This window comes from Nycticebus coucang, chromosome 1, assembly GCF_027406575.1.
Source record: "Nycticebus coucang isolate mNycCou1 chromosome 1, mNycCou1.pri, whole genome shotgun sequence".
In the NCBI taxonomy this organism is placed as follows: Eukaryota; Metazoa; Chordata; class Mammalia; order Primates; family Lorisidae; genus Nycticebus; species Nycticebus coucang.
Genome location: NC_069780.1, coordinates 130,584,086 through 130,604,088, shown reverse-complemented (window position 1 = coordinate 130,604,088; position 20,003 = coordinate 130,584,086). Strand labels below are relative to the sequence as shown.

At 41.8% G+C, this 20,003-nt stretch overlaps 1 protein-coding gene across 2 annotated transcripts in view; it reads right to left on the bottom strand.

Moving 5' to 3' along the window:
* Positions 1–19,773, bottom strand: part of AP3B1 (adaptor related protein complex 3 subunit beta 1) — a 269,031-nt gene extending 249,258 nt beyond the window's left edge. The window contains exon 1 of one of the 2 annotated variants that reach the window (XM_053587990.1): positions 17,953–19,773. In XM_053587990.1, coding sequence (XP_053443965.1) covers positions 17,953–18,080 — 128 coding nt within the window. In that variant the 5' untranslated portion in view covers positions 18,081–19,773. The remainder of the gene's footprint in view (positions 1–17,952) is intronic. The other variant, XM_053587979.1, reaches the window with a different exon arrangement.
* Positions 19,774–20,003: the final 230 nt, after the last annotated feature.

The window sequence follows — 20,003 nt, the reverse complement described above, 5'->3', positions numbered from 1 at the left end:
ATGGGAATCCCTGACCTCCTAGGATTTACATTTTTTTTTTTCGTTAAGAGACAGGGTCTCCTTATATTGCCCAGGCTGAACTTCAACTCCTGGGCTCTCACCTCTGCCTCCTGAATAAGTGGGACTAAATAGGTGAGTGACACTGCCCTTGCCTGGCTAAGACATTCCAAAATTCTAAGGGAGAATGAATGAAGGAGAGGCAGTTTAAGGGGAATGAAGGAGGGAAAAAGGAAGATGGAGGACAAGGAAAGAAAAAGGGAGAAAAGAAGACGAGGAAGAAAACCTAAAGAAAGACCAGATAAGTAGTACACAAAGAATTAAAATAGCGAAGACTGGGTGCGGTGGCTCATGCCTATAATCCAGCACCTGGGAGGCTGAGGTGGGTGCATTGCCTGAGTTCATGAGTTCGAGACCAGCCTGAGCCAGAGCGAGACCTCGTCTCTAAAAATAGCTGTCTCTAAAAATGTGGTGGGAACCTGTAGTCCCAGCTACTCGGGAGGCAGAGGCAAGAGGATCGCTTAAACCCAAGAGTTTGAGGTTGCTGTGAGCTATGACTCTACCAAGGTTGACAAAGTGAGACGCTGTCTCAAAAAACAAAAAAAAAGGAAAGAAAGAAAGAAAAGAAAAAAAGAGAGAATGCAATAAAATAGCAATAGGTAATCACAAAAGACTTCTATAGGTAGGTGATCTTTAAGCTGAGGTCTCAAAGGATGAAAAAGAAACAACTACAAAGATACTAGGGCAGAAACTAGCTTGGCTGAGGACCCCAAAGAAGGTTTATAAAGGGCCTATAAAAGTAGGTTGCAGTTGTTTTCTCGAGCAGAGTAAATTTCTTTCAGGTGCATAATAGGTACATAAATTATTATTTTTCAACGAACAAAAATTAGTTGAAAGACTATATGAATGTAGGCTATATATTAAACTTGTTCCTTAGAGAGATACATAAATACTCTTTCACCAGAAAATCTCAAAAGGTCCATGACCCCAAGAAAGGCTAAAAAACAGGCATACATCTCTGTATTCATACCATTCGTGTATGTGTGGAAAAGCCACGATGCCATGTAGGAAGTCACCGTATTTGCCAAGCCCTTTATCAATGCCCTCAGCTACCTGGTCTCTTGGTAGGCAACAGGCAAGTAAATTTTACTTCTGCTCTGGAGATTAGGAATGTCATCTAGAATGTAACTAGTCAGTAATATATTCATCAATCTTTCCTTTAATTGCTTCTCAAATGCTACCAATCTTAATCTTTCATAGAAAGTAGCATTTGGGTTTACAGTACTCTTAAATAGTAAAAAAAGGAATTTTTCACTTCTTCCAATTTTTTGCCTTACTATATATAAACTCAATGAAATCAGTGGCTCTATGTGATTTCCTTTAAAGCCTTTTTCCTACAAATAGATAAATTCACGCAAGTGTACAGAAATTTACACAGCAATACTCTTATACTTGATGGAAAGTGAAATCAATCAAATGCCCTTCAAAAAGGGTACTAATTAATAAAAGGAATATGTGGAAATACTACACAGTGGTTAAAAGACTGAAATAGTATCACAGGCTGATATGGAAAAATCTCAAAGACACATTAAGTGAAAAGCAAGATATATATAGAATAGTATATATATGTATTATCATTTAATTGTTAAATAATTTTCTGCAGTGGCTCACACTTGTAATCCTAGCACTCCGGGAGGCCAAGGCAGGTGGACTGCTTGAGCACACAGATTCGAGACCAACCTAAGCCAGAGCAAGACCTCACCTCTAAAAATAGCCGGGTGTTGTGGTAGGCACCTGTAGTCCAGCTACTTGAGAGGCTGAGGCAAGAGAATCACTTGAACCCAAGCGTATGAGGTTGCTGTGAGCTATGATGCCATGACACTCTACCGAGGGCGACAAAGTGAAGCTCTGTCTCAAAAAAATAAAAAAAAATTTCTGGAAGGATACATAAGAACTTGTTGACTGTAGGTATCTCTGGGAGTATGAGATTAAAAGTTATATCCTTTCTGTATTATTGACTAATTTACCACTAACATGCCTTGCATTAATAACATATAATTAACTTATTTAGCCACCTGATAACTGTATTATTTTCTGGTGCTTACAAAACTTGTCTTTAGTATTACAAAGTCTCTAAAGCATGTGTGCTATTATTCCCATTTAATAGATAAGTAAAACAAGGATCAGAACTTATAAAGGCAACATACAGCAGAAGATTATAGAATGTGTAAGAAACTGTAAAACTATACAGGCTGGGCACAGTGGCTCATACCTATAATTCCAGCACTCTAGGAGCCCATTGAGGGTGTATTGCTTGAGCTCAGGAGTTCAAGATCAGCCTCAGCAAGAGCAAGACCCTGTCTCTACTAAAAATAGAAAAACTAGCTGGGTGTTATTCCGGACATCTATAATCCCAGCTACTTGGGAGGCTGAGGCAAGAGGATCACTTGAGCCCAGGTGTTTTAAGATTGCTCTGAGCAGGCAGCATCTGTGGCTCAGTGAGTAGGGCCCATATACTGAGGGTGGCAGGTTCAAACCCAGCTCTGGCCAAACTGCAACAAAAAAATAGCCGGGTGTTGTGGCAGGCGCCTGTAGTCCCAGCTACTCGGGAGGCTGAGGCAAGAGAATCACCTAAGCCCAAGAGCTGGAGGTTGCTGTGAGCTGTGATGCCACAGCACTCTACTGAGGGCAACAAAATAAAACTCTGTCTCTAGCCAGGCGTTGTGACAGGCACCTATAGTCCCAGCTTCTTGGGAGGCTAAGGCAGAATCGCCTAGGCCCAGGACTTGGAGGTTGCTGTGAGCTGTGTGACACTAGGGCACTCAACCCAGGGCAATAAAGTAAGACTCTGTCGCTATTTAAAAAAAAAAAAAAAAGATTGCTGTGAGCTACACTGATGCCATGGTACTCTAGCCTGGACAGAGTAAACACTGTCTCAAAAAAAAAAAAAAAATTCTAAAACTATACAATTTTTAAGTATATCACCAAAGAAGAAGGGAATGTCAAAAACTCAAGTCTTGTTTTAAAATCCAACATTCTTTCCATTCATCAAATTGCTGTCAATTTCTGCTATAAAGTTAACTATATTAAGAATATAATTGAGAAACTATAAAGTAGTAACTTACAAGAAGTACAAAATCCACAACCTAAAGTGTTACCCTATTTCCTCTCTAATCTATAATCTACCACAAGAATAATTCTTATTTTTTTCTCTTAAACTCAAAATTTTTATGAAAAGAAAACTGATCACTGTAACTGTAGTAAACGCTAACTCTATTCTCAATGGCAGTCTAAAACATCTGTTATACGCTTCTGCATAAATCAAAATAAATTTTATTTTCACTGATATTACTTTGACTGTATTTGGTTAACATTATCTCATGTAGATTCATCAGCTCAAAATTAATCAGTATTACAGAATAGTGTAATCCATCCAAACAATTCATCTTTGTTGGCTCACACGGCTCACTGCTACTGGCATGCCACCATAAAAAATGGGCATGGTGCCACCGTAACAGATGGACACAAACATAGCCATGCCAAAGAGTCAGTTTGTGCATCAAGTTTGAGTATTAGTATTAGATTTTCCTCCAAGAAATTCATAAACTATAGCAGAGTAAATGTAAGTTTTCTGCAACTGTTAGTAAGCTATGCCAGCTCAAAGCTAGATTAATTTTTAAATTCTTTAAAAAAAAAAAAAAAAACCTTTCTGAGGCCACAGAAAGCAAGTTTTCCATCTGATGAATTTGGATCGGCATTCTGTATAGGGAATTGAGAAAACCACTAGGCACTCTCTATCTTAAATAAGCTTTGTCCCTGCAGCACCTGAAAAATCTCAGCATTTTAAAAAAGTCATTTAGAGGCCGAGGTGGGTGGATTGCTTGAGCTCAGGAGTTCAAGACCAACCTAAGCAAAAGCAAGACCCTGTCTCTTCTAAAAATAGAAAAATGGAAGCAAGAGGATCGCCTGAGCCCAAGAGTTGGAGGTTGCAGTGAGCTAGGATGATGCCATAGGACTCTACCCAGGGAAACAGTGTGAGACTCTGTCTCAAAATAAATAAATAAATAAAAATTGAAAATAAAAAAAGTCACATGGCAGTGCTATGAGATGAAAAAGTTTTAGAGATGTTACACAATGCTGGGAACGGACTTCAATGAACTATACACTTAAAAATGGTTAAGACGGTAATTTTAATGTTACGTGCTTTTTACCACAATACCTTTTTTTTTGGAGACAGTTTCACTTTATCACCCTTGGTAGAATGCCATGGCATCACAGATCACAGCAACCTCCAACTCCTGGGCTTAGGCAATTCTCTTGCCTCAGCCTCCCAAGTAGCTGGGACTACAGGTGCCCGCCACAACGCCTGGCTGTTTTTTTGTTGCAGTTTCGCCAAGGCTGGGTTTGAACCCTCCACTCTCGGTATATGGGGCCAGCACCCTACTCGCTGAGCCACAGGCACCACCCTCACAATATCTTTAGAAGTCACATGGCCCCACCATGTTTCCTGATGAAGGCTACGTAGACCTAGAAACAGAAAGAGTCCTACAAATTCCTACTTGACAGGGAGAGAATCTAAACATGCAAATAAGTCAAGTTTACATGATTGTCTTTGAAAAACAATTCTCATCTAAAATTAATCACAATTTTTAAAAGAATAACTTATTTTCACAGTGGTTTTAAATTTTCCAAATATAAAATATGTGCATTGACCTAATTATCTTGAAACTTGCTACATGAATGAAAACCAGTTTTAAAATAATAAGAATGTTAAAGGAAAAGGAAGAAAAGGAAAATCATTTGTGGTCAATGTCATCCAAAATCAGTCAAGTAATATAAAAAGTACCAAAATAGGGCGGCGCCTGTGGCTCAGTCGGTAAGGCGCCGGCCCCATATACCGAGGGTGGTGGGTTCAAACCCGGCCCCGGGTGAACTGCAACCAAAAAATAGCCGGGCGTTGTGGTGGGCGCCTATAGTCCCAGCTACTCGGGAGGCTGAGGCAAGAGAATCGCTGAAGCCCAGGAGTTGGAGGTTGCTGTGAGCTGTGTGATGCCACGGCACTCTACCAAGGGCTATAAAGTGAGACTCTGTCTCTACAAAAAAAAAAACAAAAGTACCAAAATAGATTGAGACTTACGTACATGCAAGTGTACATATGTGAACAAAAATTATCTCTGACTTCCAGGCACTTAACCACATACTCTTTCTTTTTCTTTTTCTTTTTTTTTTTTTTTTTTTGCAGTTTTTGGCCGGGGATGGGTTTGAACCCGCCACCTCCAGCATATGGGGCCGGTGCCCTACTCTGTTGAGCCACAGGCGCCACCCCACATACACTTTCTTTAAAAGGGTTCAAGTATCCATTGACCTTTAGAAAAACAATCTGTTGTTTTATAATTGTCAATACTTTCAGATACGCAGAAGCTATTTATTAAGAACTGTTTCTACCTTTGTCTTACTTTCATTTACTTTTAATATATCAAAAATATGTAATATTAAATGTGTCACCTATTTTGATATTATTAAAGTACATAAAAGTATCTGTGAAATTCTTATTGCCCCTGAAACTCAAATATTCCAAAGAGTGCTCCAGCCTTCTGGATTTTAGAAGCTACGTAAAATGTCAATAATCCTTGCTAATAAAATGTGGTTGACTACTCTTTAGTTTGCCAAATGAAATGTCATACACCACATAACAACATTTCAGTCAACAACAGAAGGTATATGCAAAGGTGGTCGTATAAGATAGTTAGGTATTTTCACTTTACCTTTTCTATGTTTACATACACAGAACACTGTGTTACAGTTGCCCGTAGTATTCAGTGCAATCCCTGCTGCCCAGGTTTGGAGCCTAGCAGCAGGAGGCTGTACCCTACAGCCTACGTGTACAGTGGCCTATACCATATTCTGGGTGTATGTAAGTACACTCTATGATGCTTGCACAAGGATGAAACCACCTAAAGATGTATTTCTCAGAACGTAGCTGTGTCATTAAATGAGGCATGAGTGTGTGATGAAACTACCCTCTATTATCACTATTATTTCCTAAAAAGACAGTAGGAAGAACATTTGCTCCCTTGATTACTCATTCAGCAGCCATTTGTATTCTTTCTTTAGTAAACTGACTGCTCACATTATTTTGGCGTAATGTATTTTGTATACTATGTTTTTAAGTTTTGTTTCATTCCCAACTATGTTTACAGTGACCTCTTCGAGAAGAACACACAATGCCAGGCGTGGTGGTGCACTCCTACAGTCCCAGCTACTTGGGAGGCTGAGGCAGAAGGATTGCTTCAGCCTACGAGTTTGAGATCAACAACCATACATGTATCTCAAGAACAGACTTTTGACAAAAACTGATTAATTTTATATATTGCTCTCTCATCTCAATACATTCTAATATATACGTCTATAGCCCCAACTCTCCTAACTACAATTCAACATTACCAATGAAAATGTACTTTCACCGTCCCAAACATCCTCTCAGCCCTTCCCCATTTCTGTCAGCAGTCCTAACATTCAAGTGAAACTTGGAATCTTGAAGCCTGGATTCGGGCCCTCCCCGACCCAAAGCTAGTACAGAACTGAGCCCTGTAAATACCTCTTTCATAATGTTGCTCACCTTCCTTCCTCATCATACCTACTTAGGCCAATGAAATCCAAAACATTATCACATTCCACACAAGACTTTTCTTGACAGTCCCCTTTACGGTTCCGCTATCACCAATTTCTCCAATCTATCTATTCTCCATGCAAAGCCAAGTTAATCTTCCCAAAGACCATTGCAATAATCATTTGTGATCATCAATTCCTAATCTTAGAATGGAAGTTAAAGTCCAATTTCCTTCATACTCTACCAACTTTTCAAATCTTGTTTCCCACTACTCTTAGGAAGAAACTCTAGGAACTCTCCTCTTTCACCAAACTGGTCCACTCTCAGAATAGTTCACCATCACTCTTTGTTTTTCCCTGCTGAGAATACCCTTTCTTTTGTTTCTTTTTTTTTTTTTTTTTTTTTTTTGAGTCAAAAGTCTCCCTCTGTCACCCTATGTTATATAGCTCACAGCAACCTCAAACTGTTGGGCTTGAGCAATCCTCTTGCCTCAGCCTCCGGAGTAGCTGGGACTATACCACCTGCCACAAGCAGCCGCCACAATGGCCGCCAATTTTTAGAGACAGGGTCTCACTCTTGCTCAGGCTGGTCTCACACTCCTAAGCTCAAGCAATCTACCCACCTCAGCCTCCTAGAGTGCTAAGATGACAGGCATGAGCCACCATGCATGGCCTCTTCACCCTTTCTTAATCCTTGTGTCAGGCCTAAATCAAAACTCACTTTCTCTAGTAGCTCAAGTCTTCAGCCCTCATTCCCTCCTCCAAAATCCTGTAGCATTCCTGATTCCAGTTGACACTAAGCAATACTTAAGACATCTTTTGTTTTGTTTTGTTGCTAATCACTAGACTATCAGGGACTAACACATTCTTCAAACTTGATGTTTTGATAGCTCAACTAAAGAAGAGTACACAAAAGTGTTCCACAAACTGATACACAGGATTCCTGACCCATGAAAAACTGTTTTCAAAGAACAAGTATAAAAACCCTGGCGTTCCAAAGCCAGGGCACCGTGAGAGAAAAGCCGTCCTCTGTGATCTCAGACAACATGAGTTTACACACCTTGTATCATGAGGACCAAGAAAAGAGGAAATAGTACCATACCAGTGGTCGCCACAGCGTCCTATAAAAATGGAAGGCATGGGGAGGCACCTGTGGCTCATAGGGGTAGGGTGCCAGCCCCATATGCCAGAGGTGGGGTGGGTTCAAACCCAGCCCCGGCCAAAAACTGAAAAAAAAAAAAAAATGGAAGGCGTGATCCATAGGAGTGCACCTATGAATATCTGGGTGGGACAGTAACCCCATACGGAGTTATGGGATAAAGAAGCCATTTCCCTCTGTCTGACCCCCTTCCCTACTGCCTCCTTCCAATCAGCATTTAAGCCTCATCAACTCCTCCCAACCTTTAAAAAAAAAAAAAAAAAAACTCCTTGAATTTCTTTTCTGGATTTCTGGATGTAGACCTAAGATAACTGAATGGAGGGTCTCCAACAAATATTTGTGTACCGATGTTTTTAGCATCATTATTCACTGTGGCCAAAAGGTGGGTGTGACACAAGCTCCTATTAAGAGACAAATGGATAAACAAAATGTGATATATCCACATAATGCAATATTATTTAGCCATAAAAGGAAATTCTTTTTTTTTTTTTTTAATGAAACAGAGTCTCACTATGTCGCCCTAGGTAGAGTGCTCACAGCAACCTCACACTCTTAGGCTTAAGCAATTCTTCTGCCTCAGCCTCCCGAGTAGCTGGGACTACAGGCGCCTGCCACAACACCCAGCCATTTTTCTGTTGCAGCTGTCATTGTTGTTTAGCTGGCTCGGGTTGGGTTTAAAGTAGCCACCCTTGGCGTACGTGGCTGGCACCGTAACCACTGTGCTACAAGCACTGAACCAAAAGGAAGGAAATTCTAACACATACTAAAACATGGATGAATTTTGAAGATATATTGCTCAGTGACATAAACCAGTCAAAAAAAGGATAAACACTGCAGAATTCCACTTATCTGACATACCTAGAATAGCCAAATCACAGAGAAAGAAAGTAAAATACTGTTTGCCAGGGGCTGGGCAGAGGTGAAAATGGGGATTTATTTAATGGGTACACAGTTTCAGTTTTGCAAGATGAAAAGAGTTCCGTAAATAGATGTGGTAGTGATGGGTTGTAGAACAATGTGAATGTACTTAATGTCACTGGGCTACACACTTAAAATGGTTGAAATGGCTGAGAGTGGCTCACACCTATACTCCTAGCACTCTGGGAGGCCAAAGCGGGAAAGCTCAGGAGTTTGAGATCAGCCTGAGCAAGAGCAAGACCCCGTATCTATAAAAAATAGAAAACTTGGGTGGCGCCTATGGCTCAAGGAGTAGGGTGCCGCCCTCATATACTGGAGGTGGTGGGTTCAAACCCGGCCCCCAGCCAAAAAAAAAAAAAAAACTGAAAAAAAGAAAACTTAGCCAGGCATTGTGGCAGGGACCTGTTAATATCAGGTACTCAGGAGGCTGAGGCAGCAGGATCACTTGAGCTCAAGAGTTTGAGGTTGCTGTGAGCTATGATGACACCGCTACATTCTAGCTTAGGCAAAAGAACAAGACTCTGTCTCAAAAAAAAAAAAAAAAAAAAAAAAACCACTTAAGATGCCCGTCTTCTTCATATATCTTTTTTTTTTTTTTTTGCAGTTTTTGGCCAGGGCTGGGTTTGAACCCGCCACCTCCAGCATATGGGGCCCATGCCCTACCCCTTTGAGCCACAGGCGCTGCCCTTCTTCAGACATCTTAATCCAAGAACATCACCTAGCATACAAAAAGCACTCGTATCTATTGAATTAATAAACTACTTCTGGCTCAGCGCCTGTGGCTCAAGCGGCTAAGGCGCCACCCACATACACCTGAGCTAGTGGGTTCGAATCCAGCCCAGGCCCACCAAACAACAATGACCGCTGCAACCAAAAAATAGCCTGGTGGTGTGGCAGGCACCTGTAGTCCCAGCTACTTGGGAGGCGGAGGCAGGAGACTCACTTGTGCCCAGGAGTTGGAGGTTGCTGTGAGCTGTGATGCCACAGCACTCTACCCAAGGTGACAGCTTGAGGCTCTGTCTCAAAAATAAATAAATAAATAAATAAATAAATAAATAAACTACTTCTATAATAGTTTGTTATTTGTAAAAAACATTAGAAACAAACAGGTCCTAAGTACTTTGAAGGTAGGAACATATTTGGCACAAAGTCAGCACATAATAGTCACTGACTACCATCTAAATGTCCATTCTAGGGCGGCACCTGTGTCTCAGTGAGTAGGGCACCAGCCCCATATACCCAGGGTGGCAGGTTCGAACCCAGCCCCAGCCAAACTGCAACAACAACAACAAAAAAAAAATAGCTGGGTATTGTGGCAGGCACCTATAGTCCCAGCTACTCAGGAGGCTGAGGCAAGAGAATCGCTTAAGCCCAATGGCTGGAGGTTGCTGTGAGCTATGACGCCACAGCACCCTACCCAAGGCAACAAAGTGAGACTCTGTCTCTAAAATAAAAATAAATAAATAAATAATAGGCTCGGCGCCTATGGCTCAAGCGGCTAAGGTGCCAGCCACATACACCTGAGCTGGCGGGTTCGAATCAGCCCGGTCCACCAAACAACAATGACAGCTGCAACCAAAAAAAAAAAAAAAAAAAAAAAGGAGCCACCAGTTGTGGTGGGCGCCTGTAGTCCCAGATACTTGGGAGGTGGAGGCAGGAGAATTGCTTGAGCCCAGGAGTTGGACGTTGCTGTGAGCTATGATGCCACAGCACTCTACCCAGGGCGACAGCTTGAGGCTGTCTCAAAAATAAATAATAACATTAAGTAAATAAATGTCCATTCTACCCAAAACCCTCCATAGGCTTCTTTCTCTTCTCAGAGTAAAATCCAATCCTCGTAATGATTTATGAGGTCCTATACAATCTGTCCCCCCTTCTACTCTGCCCCCATATTATACTAATTTCCCCCTCAGCCTTCATGACCACATTCTTGTTAAGAAGCTTGGAGAAAACCCATTCCAAGACTAAAGTCGGGTAATGCGTATCTCTGCCAACTTACAATTTCAGAACCAGCCTACTATGGTTTGAATGTATCCCATCCGAAATGCGGATATTGAAACTCAATGGCCAATGTGATGGTATTAAGAGATGAGGCCTCTAAGATATGATTAGGTCAGGAGGGCAGGAGCTTAAGGCTCTTCTCAAAGAGGCTTCAAACAGTATTCAGTTCTCTTCCCCTTCTGCCTTCCATCATGTAAGGATACAGGATTAATTCCCTCCCAAGCACGCAGCAACAAGAAGCCACCTTAGAAGCAGAAAGCAGCCCTCACCAGACAACAGAAACTGCCAGTGCCTTGATCTTCCCAGCCTCCAAAACCATGAGAAATGAAATTCTTTTCTTCATAAAGTACCCAGTCTCAGGAACTTGGTTACAGCAGCACAAAACAAGGACACAGCTTTATCCACTTGTCCAGCTGCCACGCCAGCTCACTCACCTGAATCAAAGACGTTGACTGGCCTTCTAATTAGGTTGGTTCCTATCAGCAATATACTGAGCCCATCAATAATGAGGATCTATGGACGCTTTCTAGCTGACATGCCAAATAAGTCTTCGTAAATACACAAACCTCTCTGTTAATTCATAATAATATGAAATAAAGAAAAATCATTTCCTTCTTGATTATTCTACTTTGGGCTTTTCACTTTAAATTTTGAATTTGGACTGCAGGCAATTTGTCAGTAGTTCATTTACATACACAACTGCAAACCTGTCAAATTATTTCACTATAATACATTTGTCATTCTATGAGCGTTTATAACTTTTCCTATAATAAAAAGAACATTTCAACCAACCATCTGTCTGCTGTGTTTGTTTTAATCATTCAGCTGTAGCACTATGGCTCCAAATGCTAAATTTTTTCTCACATCTTATAATTTAATAGTAAGGCTTGAAATTTAAGTATTGCAGATTTTCTCCTCAGAGTTCACCAGATCAGTGATTTTAAAAATAAGACCCTATATCAAAAGATGAATATTTCTTGAATATTTGTGAATATAAAATATAAAAGTCAGAACTGACTACTCCAAGAAGAACTGCAAGCAAAGCAAAATGAAATTAAACACAATCTGTTGGAGAGTAGGCAACATTTCATCAAATTTGTATTCAATGCAGTAAAATCTTATTTAATTTGAAGTATATTTCAAGAATTAAATTACATCATAATTGGAACCGTACTGTACCACTGAAATGACAATCCTTACATAGTCATCTCTTTGTCTTATTTACTAAGAATGCGTTGGCAGATACCAGTCCACAGTTTCTTCTTTTTGCTAAGAACCACCTTGGAACAAATGTTGAGATTTACTTAGTAAAAGATCAATAGAACATTGAGATTGCCTATTATTTAACATGCCCCTTATAAATAAAAAAAGTAGTCTCCGGGCGGCGCCTGTGGCTCAACGGGTAGGGCACCGGTCCCATATGCCGGAGGTGGCGGGTTCAAGCCCAGCCCCGGCCAAAAAAAAAAAAAAAAAAGTAGTCTCCACCCTACATGCACGGTAAGCAAATATGTTAACATCTTTAGAACCACAGACAGTGGATATAAATTTCAATCAGCTAAGCAGAAGTAATAACATCAGTTACCAAAACTGGAATTATTAAGGGCTCAAGGGATTTAAATCTTCACCACTTAAAAGATGATCAGATGTATATTAGCGTGCTAAAGGGGGCTGTGCACGTGGCTCAGGCCTGTAATCCCAACACTCCAGGAGGCCTAGGTGGGAGGATCACTTGAGCTCATGAGTTCAAGATTAGCCTGAGCAAGAGCTAGACCCCATCTCTACTAGAAGAAAAACTAGCCAGGGATAGTGACAGGTGCCTGTGGTCTCAGCTACTCTGGAGGCTGAAAGAAGAAGAATCACTCAAGCCCAGGAATTTAAGATTGCTGGGAACTATGATGACACCACAGCACTCTACCCAGGGTAACAAAGTAAGATTCTGTCGTAGGGCGCCGGCCCCATATGCAGAGGGTGGCGGGTTCAAACCCAGCCCCGGCCAAAACTGCAACAAAAAAATAGCCGGGCGTTGTGGCAGGCGCCTGTAGTCCCAGCTGCTTGGGAGGCTGAGTTAAGAGAATCGCCTAAGCCCAAGGATTTGGAGGTTGCTGTGAGCTGTGTGACACCATGGCACTCTACCGAGGGTGATAAGATGAGACTCTGTCTCTACAAAAAAAAAAAAAAAAAAAAGATTCTGTCTGGGGAAAAAAGAAAGAAAGAAACGAAAAGAGAAGTTCTCCTGGGCTGATTTTATCTATTCACGTGATTTAACTACCTACTATTCTAAATTTTTAGGTCCAAATCTCTATCTCATCTGAATGTGCAACTCTCCTGGTCCTTACACCCAATCTAAAGAACTTCCCATTTCTTCCACCTAGCAAGAACCTTCTCAGGCTTTAAGACCTACAATGTCAGCACCTCAGGGAAGAGTTCATCAACTTTCCCATACACTGACTTATAAAGAACCTCACAAAACAGGCCAATATTATCACACTCTTTCTAGAAATAAGGAAACTGAGCTTTGAGATCAACAACTTGAACAAGGTAATACTACTAGTAAAAAACATCAACTTAAATCCACATCTTCTGACTCTTGATCCATGATGCTCTCAAAACAAGATTTAGAAATTCAGTAGCTTTACTACTGCAATTAAGAAAAATTAATCAGTCTTGTCCGTTTCTTTCTAAAAATTAATTCCTAATTAAATGTTTATCCAGAAATGGAATTATTAAAATTATTTTTCAATTATACACAGATACCAAAATCAGTTTAAGAGGTCCTTTTTTTAAGATAAAGGAAAACAACACAGAAAAAAAAAAAAAAACCTAAAAGAAATAAAAGATTGGAGCAGTGATTTTCAACCATTGTGCCCTGGCACACTGGTGAGCTGTGAGAGGATCTTAGGCGAGCCATGAAAATTTTTAAAGATCTTTTTTTTTTTTTTTTTTTTGTAGAGACAAGAGTCTCACTGTACCGCCCTCAGTAGACTGCCGTGGCCTCACATGCGGCTCACAGCAACCTCCAGCTCTTGGGCTTATGTGATTCTCTTGCCTCAGCCTCCTGAGCAGCTAGGACTACAGGCGCCTGCCACAACGCCCGACTATTTTTTTGTTGTTGTTGCAGTTTGGCCGGGGCTGGGTTTGAACCCGCCACCCTCGGTATATGGGGCCGGCACCACACTCACTGAGCCACAGACACCACCTAAAATTTTTAAAGATCTTTAATTAAGTTATTTTCCAAAGAAGTTCAAAGCACAGTAAGTGTACTCTTTTTCTTTTTAACATAATTTAAGTGTGCTGTGGAAGTTTAACTATAGGTTCAAGTATACTGTGAAATAAAAAAGGTTGAAAAACACTGGTTTATAACATCCTAAAGAGGAATAAAGACTGTAATCCCAGTGACTCAGGAGGCTGAGGCAGGAGGATCGCAGGAGTTTGAGACCAGCCTGGGGCAACACAGTGAGACACTGTCTCTAAAGAATTAAAAAGATTAGACAGTGCGGTGCATATGGTGTTATCATGGTTTCAATGACAACCCACAGATAATTTGGAGAGAAAATGATAATACAGCAGAGAAACTGGACAACCCCTTAAATTGGAAAATTAACATCATGAAGAAAAAATTAACATCATGAAGATGTGTATTCTATACCTCTAAATGTAATAGTCTGAGGACACATCACCTAGGGTAGTATTCTGGCCAGTGGTACACCAGCAAACCCAAATTGATTAACATGCTATAAAATAATTGGCATGCATTCTGTAAACATGGTCATGAAGGACAAAAAAGGATAAGGAATTACTCCAAATCAAAAGAGATTAAAGGAGGCCAGGCACAATGGCTCACACCTATAATCCTAGCACTCTGGGAGGCTGAGACAGGCGGATTGCTTGAGCTCATGGGTTTGAGACCTGCCTGAGCCAGAGCAAGACCCTGTCTCTATTAAAAATACAAAAAACTGAGGCAAGAGGAAAAAATACAACAACTAAATGAAATACCTGATCCTAGACTGGTCCTATACTAAAGGGACAAAATATTCTTAAAAAAAAAAACTATTGGAACAAATGATAAAATTGAATTACATACTATAGACTGTACTGATGTTAAATTTCCTGAATACATCAATACTGTGATTGTTTAAGAAAATATCTGTCCTTAAAAAATACACACTTGGCTCGGCGCCCATAGCACAGTGGTTACGGCGCCAGTCACTTACACAGAGGCTGGCAAGTTCGAGTCCAGCCCAGGCCAGCTAAATAGCAATGACAACTGTAACAAAAAAATAGCCAGGCATTGTGGCGGGTGCCTGTAGTCCCCGCTACTTGGGAGGCTGAGGCAAGAGAATCACTTAAGCCCAAGAGTTTGAGGTTGCTGTGAGTTGCAATGCCATGAAACTCTACCAAGGGCAACATAGTGAAACTGTCTCAAAAAAAAAAAAAAAAAAAATACACACTAAAGACTTAAGTGTATAAGAACATGATGTATACAACCTATCCTCCAATGGCTCAGAAAACATAATAATGTGCACATTTATGTGTATGTATGAGGAGAATAAGTGACACAGAGAGAGAAATAAAGCAATGTAGCAAATTTCTAAATATCAGTGAATCTGCAAAAGGGTAATTCTCTGTACTATTTTTGCTACTTTTTGTAAATTTGAACCTATTTCACCAGAGTAAATCATTAAAAATTAGAGCAGAGAAATAGGGTAAGCTTTGTTTTTTACATAAACTTTATCATTCCATTTTTTAAAGACAAGTAACATTATAGTATCATAAATGAGTAAAGAGGCTCAAGAGAGATTAAGTGACCACTTCCAGAACAGGGGTCTCCTAGGTTCTGCAGAACTCCATTAGACTGGGCGGCGGCGCCTGTGGCTCAGTGAGTAAGGTGCTGGGCCCCATATACCCAGGGTGGAGGATTCAAACCCGGCCCCGGCCAAACTGCAACAACAAAAAAATTGCAAGGCGTTGCAGTGGGCGCCTGTAGTCCCAGTTACTCGGAAGGCTGAGGCAAGAGAATCACCTAAGCCCAAGAGCTGGAAGTTGCTGTGAGCTGTGATGCCACCGCACTCTACCGAGGGCGACAAAGTGAAACCCTCTCTCTCTTAAAAAAAAAAAAAAAAAAAAAAAGAAGAAGAAGAAGAACTCCATCAGACTGCAGTTCAATGGCCAAAAAGTTTCTAACTCCTGGAAGCTTCAAGGTCATATGCTGCCTACACCTACTATTCAAAATTTTAAACTTTCAGTGAGTTGGATGCATTCTCTAATAAAAGTACCATAAATTTCATCAATTAGTAAGTAGCACATGTAAACACTTGGAGAACAGACTCCAGGTTAGAACTTCTGGGTTCAAATTCAGACAGTGAGGGTTCAAGCTTTCTGATCTTAAGCAAGTTAACCACTGCACTGTATCTTAATTTTCTCATCTGTAAAGTGGGATCAGAGAAGTATCAGGATTGTTAGGAAGACTGAGATGATACAAAGTGGTGAGCACAAATGCACAAGCACTCAGTGTTAGCTATTTTTATGGTAAAGTCAATCTGCTAAGTTCCCTCTAAAGCAGGGGTCCTCAAACTTTTTAAACAGGGGGCCAGTTCACTGTCCCTCAGACCACTGAAGGTCCGGATTATAGTTCAAAATAAAAACTATGAACAAATTCCTATGCACACTGCACATATCTTATTTTGAAGTAAAAAAACAAAACGGAACAAATACAATCACACCACCTCATGTGGCCCGCGCGCGGGCTGTAGTTTGAGGACCCCTGCAGGCACCCATCAGAGTCAAAGCCATAATTTATTTTTTTCCAAATCAGGTCCAAATCTGACATTTCTAAGAGAAAAACATCTTAGGTGCTCACAAACCATAAAAATGAATTAATCCTAAGTAAAATCACATGCAAAATAGACCAATGCAGAATTATATTTTGCTAACAGAACTGCAGAGCTGCAGTGAGAATTGATCTTTTATGCACATAATGCACAATGACATCAGTTATTCTTTTAAACTTGTCTAACCTGGGAATATGGAAAACAAAAAAGACTGTATTTCACATGCTACATATAAGATTGACTTTAATACAATTAAACTGTAATCCCAATTTCAACTACTAGCACTTTCTAGACCCAATTCTGTTAGTAAAATTCATGTTAAATTTTAAAGGTACCCTTCTGACATCCACAAAGCTACCAGGATAGCTATTACACCTTAATCCAGGCATGAATCTAGTGACAGCCTATTATGTGAACATACTGCTTAGTACTGAAAGATTAAAAATAAGAAAAATATAAAAATGATAACAATAAAATATAGTTACCAGAATTCTGTAAGCTTAACGTCCCTCGCAAAAAAAAAAAAGAAAGAAAGAAAGAAAATTGGGGGGGGGGGATTTCTTTCCATTTCTTGGAGGTAATTAAAAAAACTCGTACAAACATTTTGCAAAACTAAACGTACCTTGTTCAATGTTCGTTTTTAAAAATTCACATTATAGGGCGGCGCCTGTGGCTCAAAGGAGTAGGGCGCCGGCCCCATATGCCGGAGGTGGCGGGTTCAAACCCAGCCCCGGCCAAAAACTGCAAAAATAAATAAATAAATAAAGTAACCTTTTAAAAAAAAATTCACATTATAATCTGTAAAAGTTTAGGATTGTTAATAGTAACACTCTTTTTTATACATTGTCTACTCATATGCTTATATTGGATTGGAGTTTTTCTCCGTACCGCAAAGGATATAGTCCAGGAACATTAATGCTGGTGTAAAACAGCTTGTTCATCCATAGCACCTAAAACCACCTCTCCACTTTTGCACTCCAGGGTCACGAAATAATTTCCCATAAGCAATGCTCATACTCTTCCACTCTCAAACCCCATAATACTCCATTCACCCTAACGAGAGAACTTCTTAACGTTTTATCCCACATACATTAAATTAACCAAAAGTCTATACTCAAAATTCAGACTTCTGTTGCCCTAGCCCAGATCAACTCAATCAGCGTCTTGGGGTGGAACCTAAACTCCCCAAGTGGTTTGTTGTTTTTTTTTTCATTGAAGTTTGAAAACTACTAGAGACCCCTACACACACGCCCCAACTCCCCAACAACTCTCGCCACTCCCAACTGACCCAACCCCACCCACCCACGAGACACGTTACAGCCACGCTCAGCCGCTGTCTCCGGCGACCCCGCTCCTCTCCGGGACCCCAAGCTTGTGCCCTCCCCTCCCGGAGCCCCAGCTCCTCAATCCCGTCCCCGCGCCCCAAACTCCTCTCCTTACTTCTTCAAATCGCTGCTAAAGAGGCCGAAGGCGCCGGAGGGGGAAATAGTTGAGGTCGCCTCCTGACCCAGCTCCGTCGCCTCTCCTCCTCCGGACTGCTCATTATAAGCGAAACTGTTGCTGGACATTGCCGCGGCGCTGGCGGGTATGGGGTTCGTCCTGCCGGGGGTTCTCTCCAAAGGGTTCCAGTCCAGAGGACACAGAACAAAACTAGTTCCAGCGGAGGGGCGCGCGCAAGCGCTTCCGGACTCGTCACGGCTCCCTAAGCCGACCTGGCGGTCCACCCCTTGCGCATGCCCGGTGCGCAGGCTGGCCGGAGCCCTCGCCGGCCACTCCCGGCCGGCTAGCGCCTGCCTCCACCGGGTTTTAGAGGCGGCTGAGAGGCCGCGCGGGCCTGCCAACCGCTAGACTTGCGGCCCTTACGGAGTTTTGTTGGAGAAAGATACCCATTGTATCCGTTTTGATCCCTCGGGAGATTACAGAGCCCCGACAGCTGTTTGCTGGACTTCTGCTATAAACCCATAGCTTTCAGATTTCTCCGGAAACGCCGTTTAACACGCCAGATCGACTTTCCTAAACCCATCGCGATCGCTTTTCCTTTTGGTGCTTGCTTCCGCTCCTGTCCTGGAGCCGGCGTGGTCTCGCGTTCTCGTCGGGCCCCAGCAGCCTTTATCCTAATGCGACCTCTCCTTAAGGTAGTTTAGAGAATCCACAGAGAAGCGATCATTCCATCTTTGGGACGAAAATCCTGGGGCCAGGAGTTCCCATTTGGAGATAAGGGGTGTGTCCTACCAGCGTCTAGCTACCAACAATAAAACAACGTAGAGCCACCTCCCACGCCAGGAGCAGCCACCCGCTTCGTTCTTTAGCTGCCGCCTCACTCGCCAAAGTGCACTGGGGAACCCTGGCGGGACGCCTGCCCGACCCCGGGGCAGCTCTCCCTGGGTGCCAGCACCTAAAAAGCCTCCTTCCACGTGTCTCTTCCCCCATCCGGCCTTCTCTTGCGGATTTCAGCGCCTTCCTTCCTTATCCCTAAAGTCTGGGTAAAACCCAGAGCCCCAGAAGCCGGACTGAAACTGCCGAGGGGCTCCCAGGGTAGCCTGGGGACCCGCCACCTCCGCGGGGGCCGTGGGGCGTATTCGGGAATCAGACTGTGACCCTTGACTTTTCAAAGATCCCACGTTGTTACTCTGGAAACACGACAGTGGCTCCGAGAGGGAGAGGAATGAATGTCCCTTCACGAAGTTTGGCAGGTTTTAATTGCTGTGTTAGAATCCCAAAGAATTACTCCTTGACACTTGTTACCAAACCCAAAAATCAGATTTTTCTATTTCCTGACAGGATATGTAGTGGCTCTATACTATTGTCAAATAATCTGTCTTTTTGAAAAAAAAGATAGTTTTCGCTAACACTTAAAACCTTTCTTGGTGGCACACGCCAGTGGCTCCGTAGGCTGAGGCAGGAGGATTGCTAGGAGTCAGGAGTTCTGGGCTGTCGTGGGAGGTGCCCATCCGGTGTCCGCACTAAGTTCAGCACCAGTATGGTGACCTCCCAGGAACGTGGAGGGGTGAACCGGCCCAGGTCAGAAATGGAGCAGGTCAAAACCTTGACTGAATTTTCTGCTTTCACTTTCTGTTCATCTAACCCCATGATAATAGGTAAGCTTGCTGTGTACATTTTCAGACATTTTTTTCCTAAGCATATAAAAACAACCTATACATGTGTATATTTCACCAACTACTAAAACTTTACTACCATTTTGCATCTTACATTTTTTTCTTAATATACTATGGAAATCTTTCCTCGTCTGTCTCACTATCTCTCTCTCTCTTTTTTTTTTGCAGTTTTTGGCCGGCGCCGGGTTTGAACCAACCACCTCCAGTGTATGGGGCCTGCGCCCTACTCCTTTGAGAGTACACACTCAAAGGTGCCGTGCACACTATCTCTCTTTATATATAAATACATATACCCACATGGTTACTTCATTGTTTTAAACATCTACGTAACATTTCATTTCATGTCACCTTTATTTAATCAATTACCTATTGATA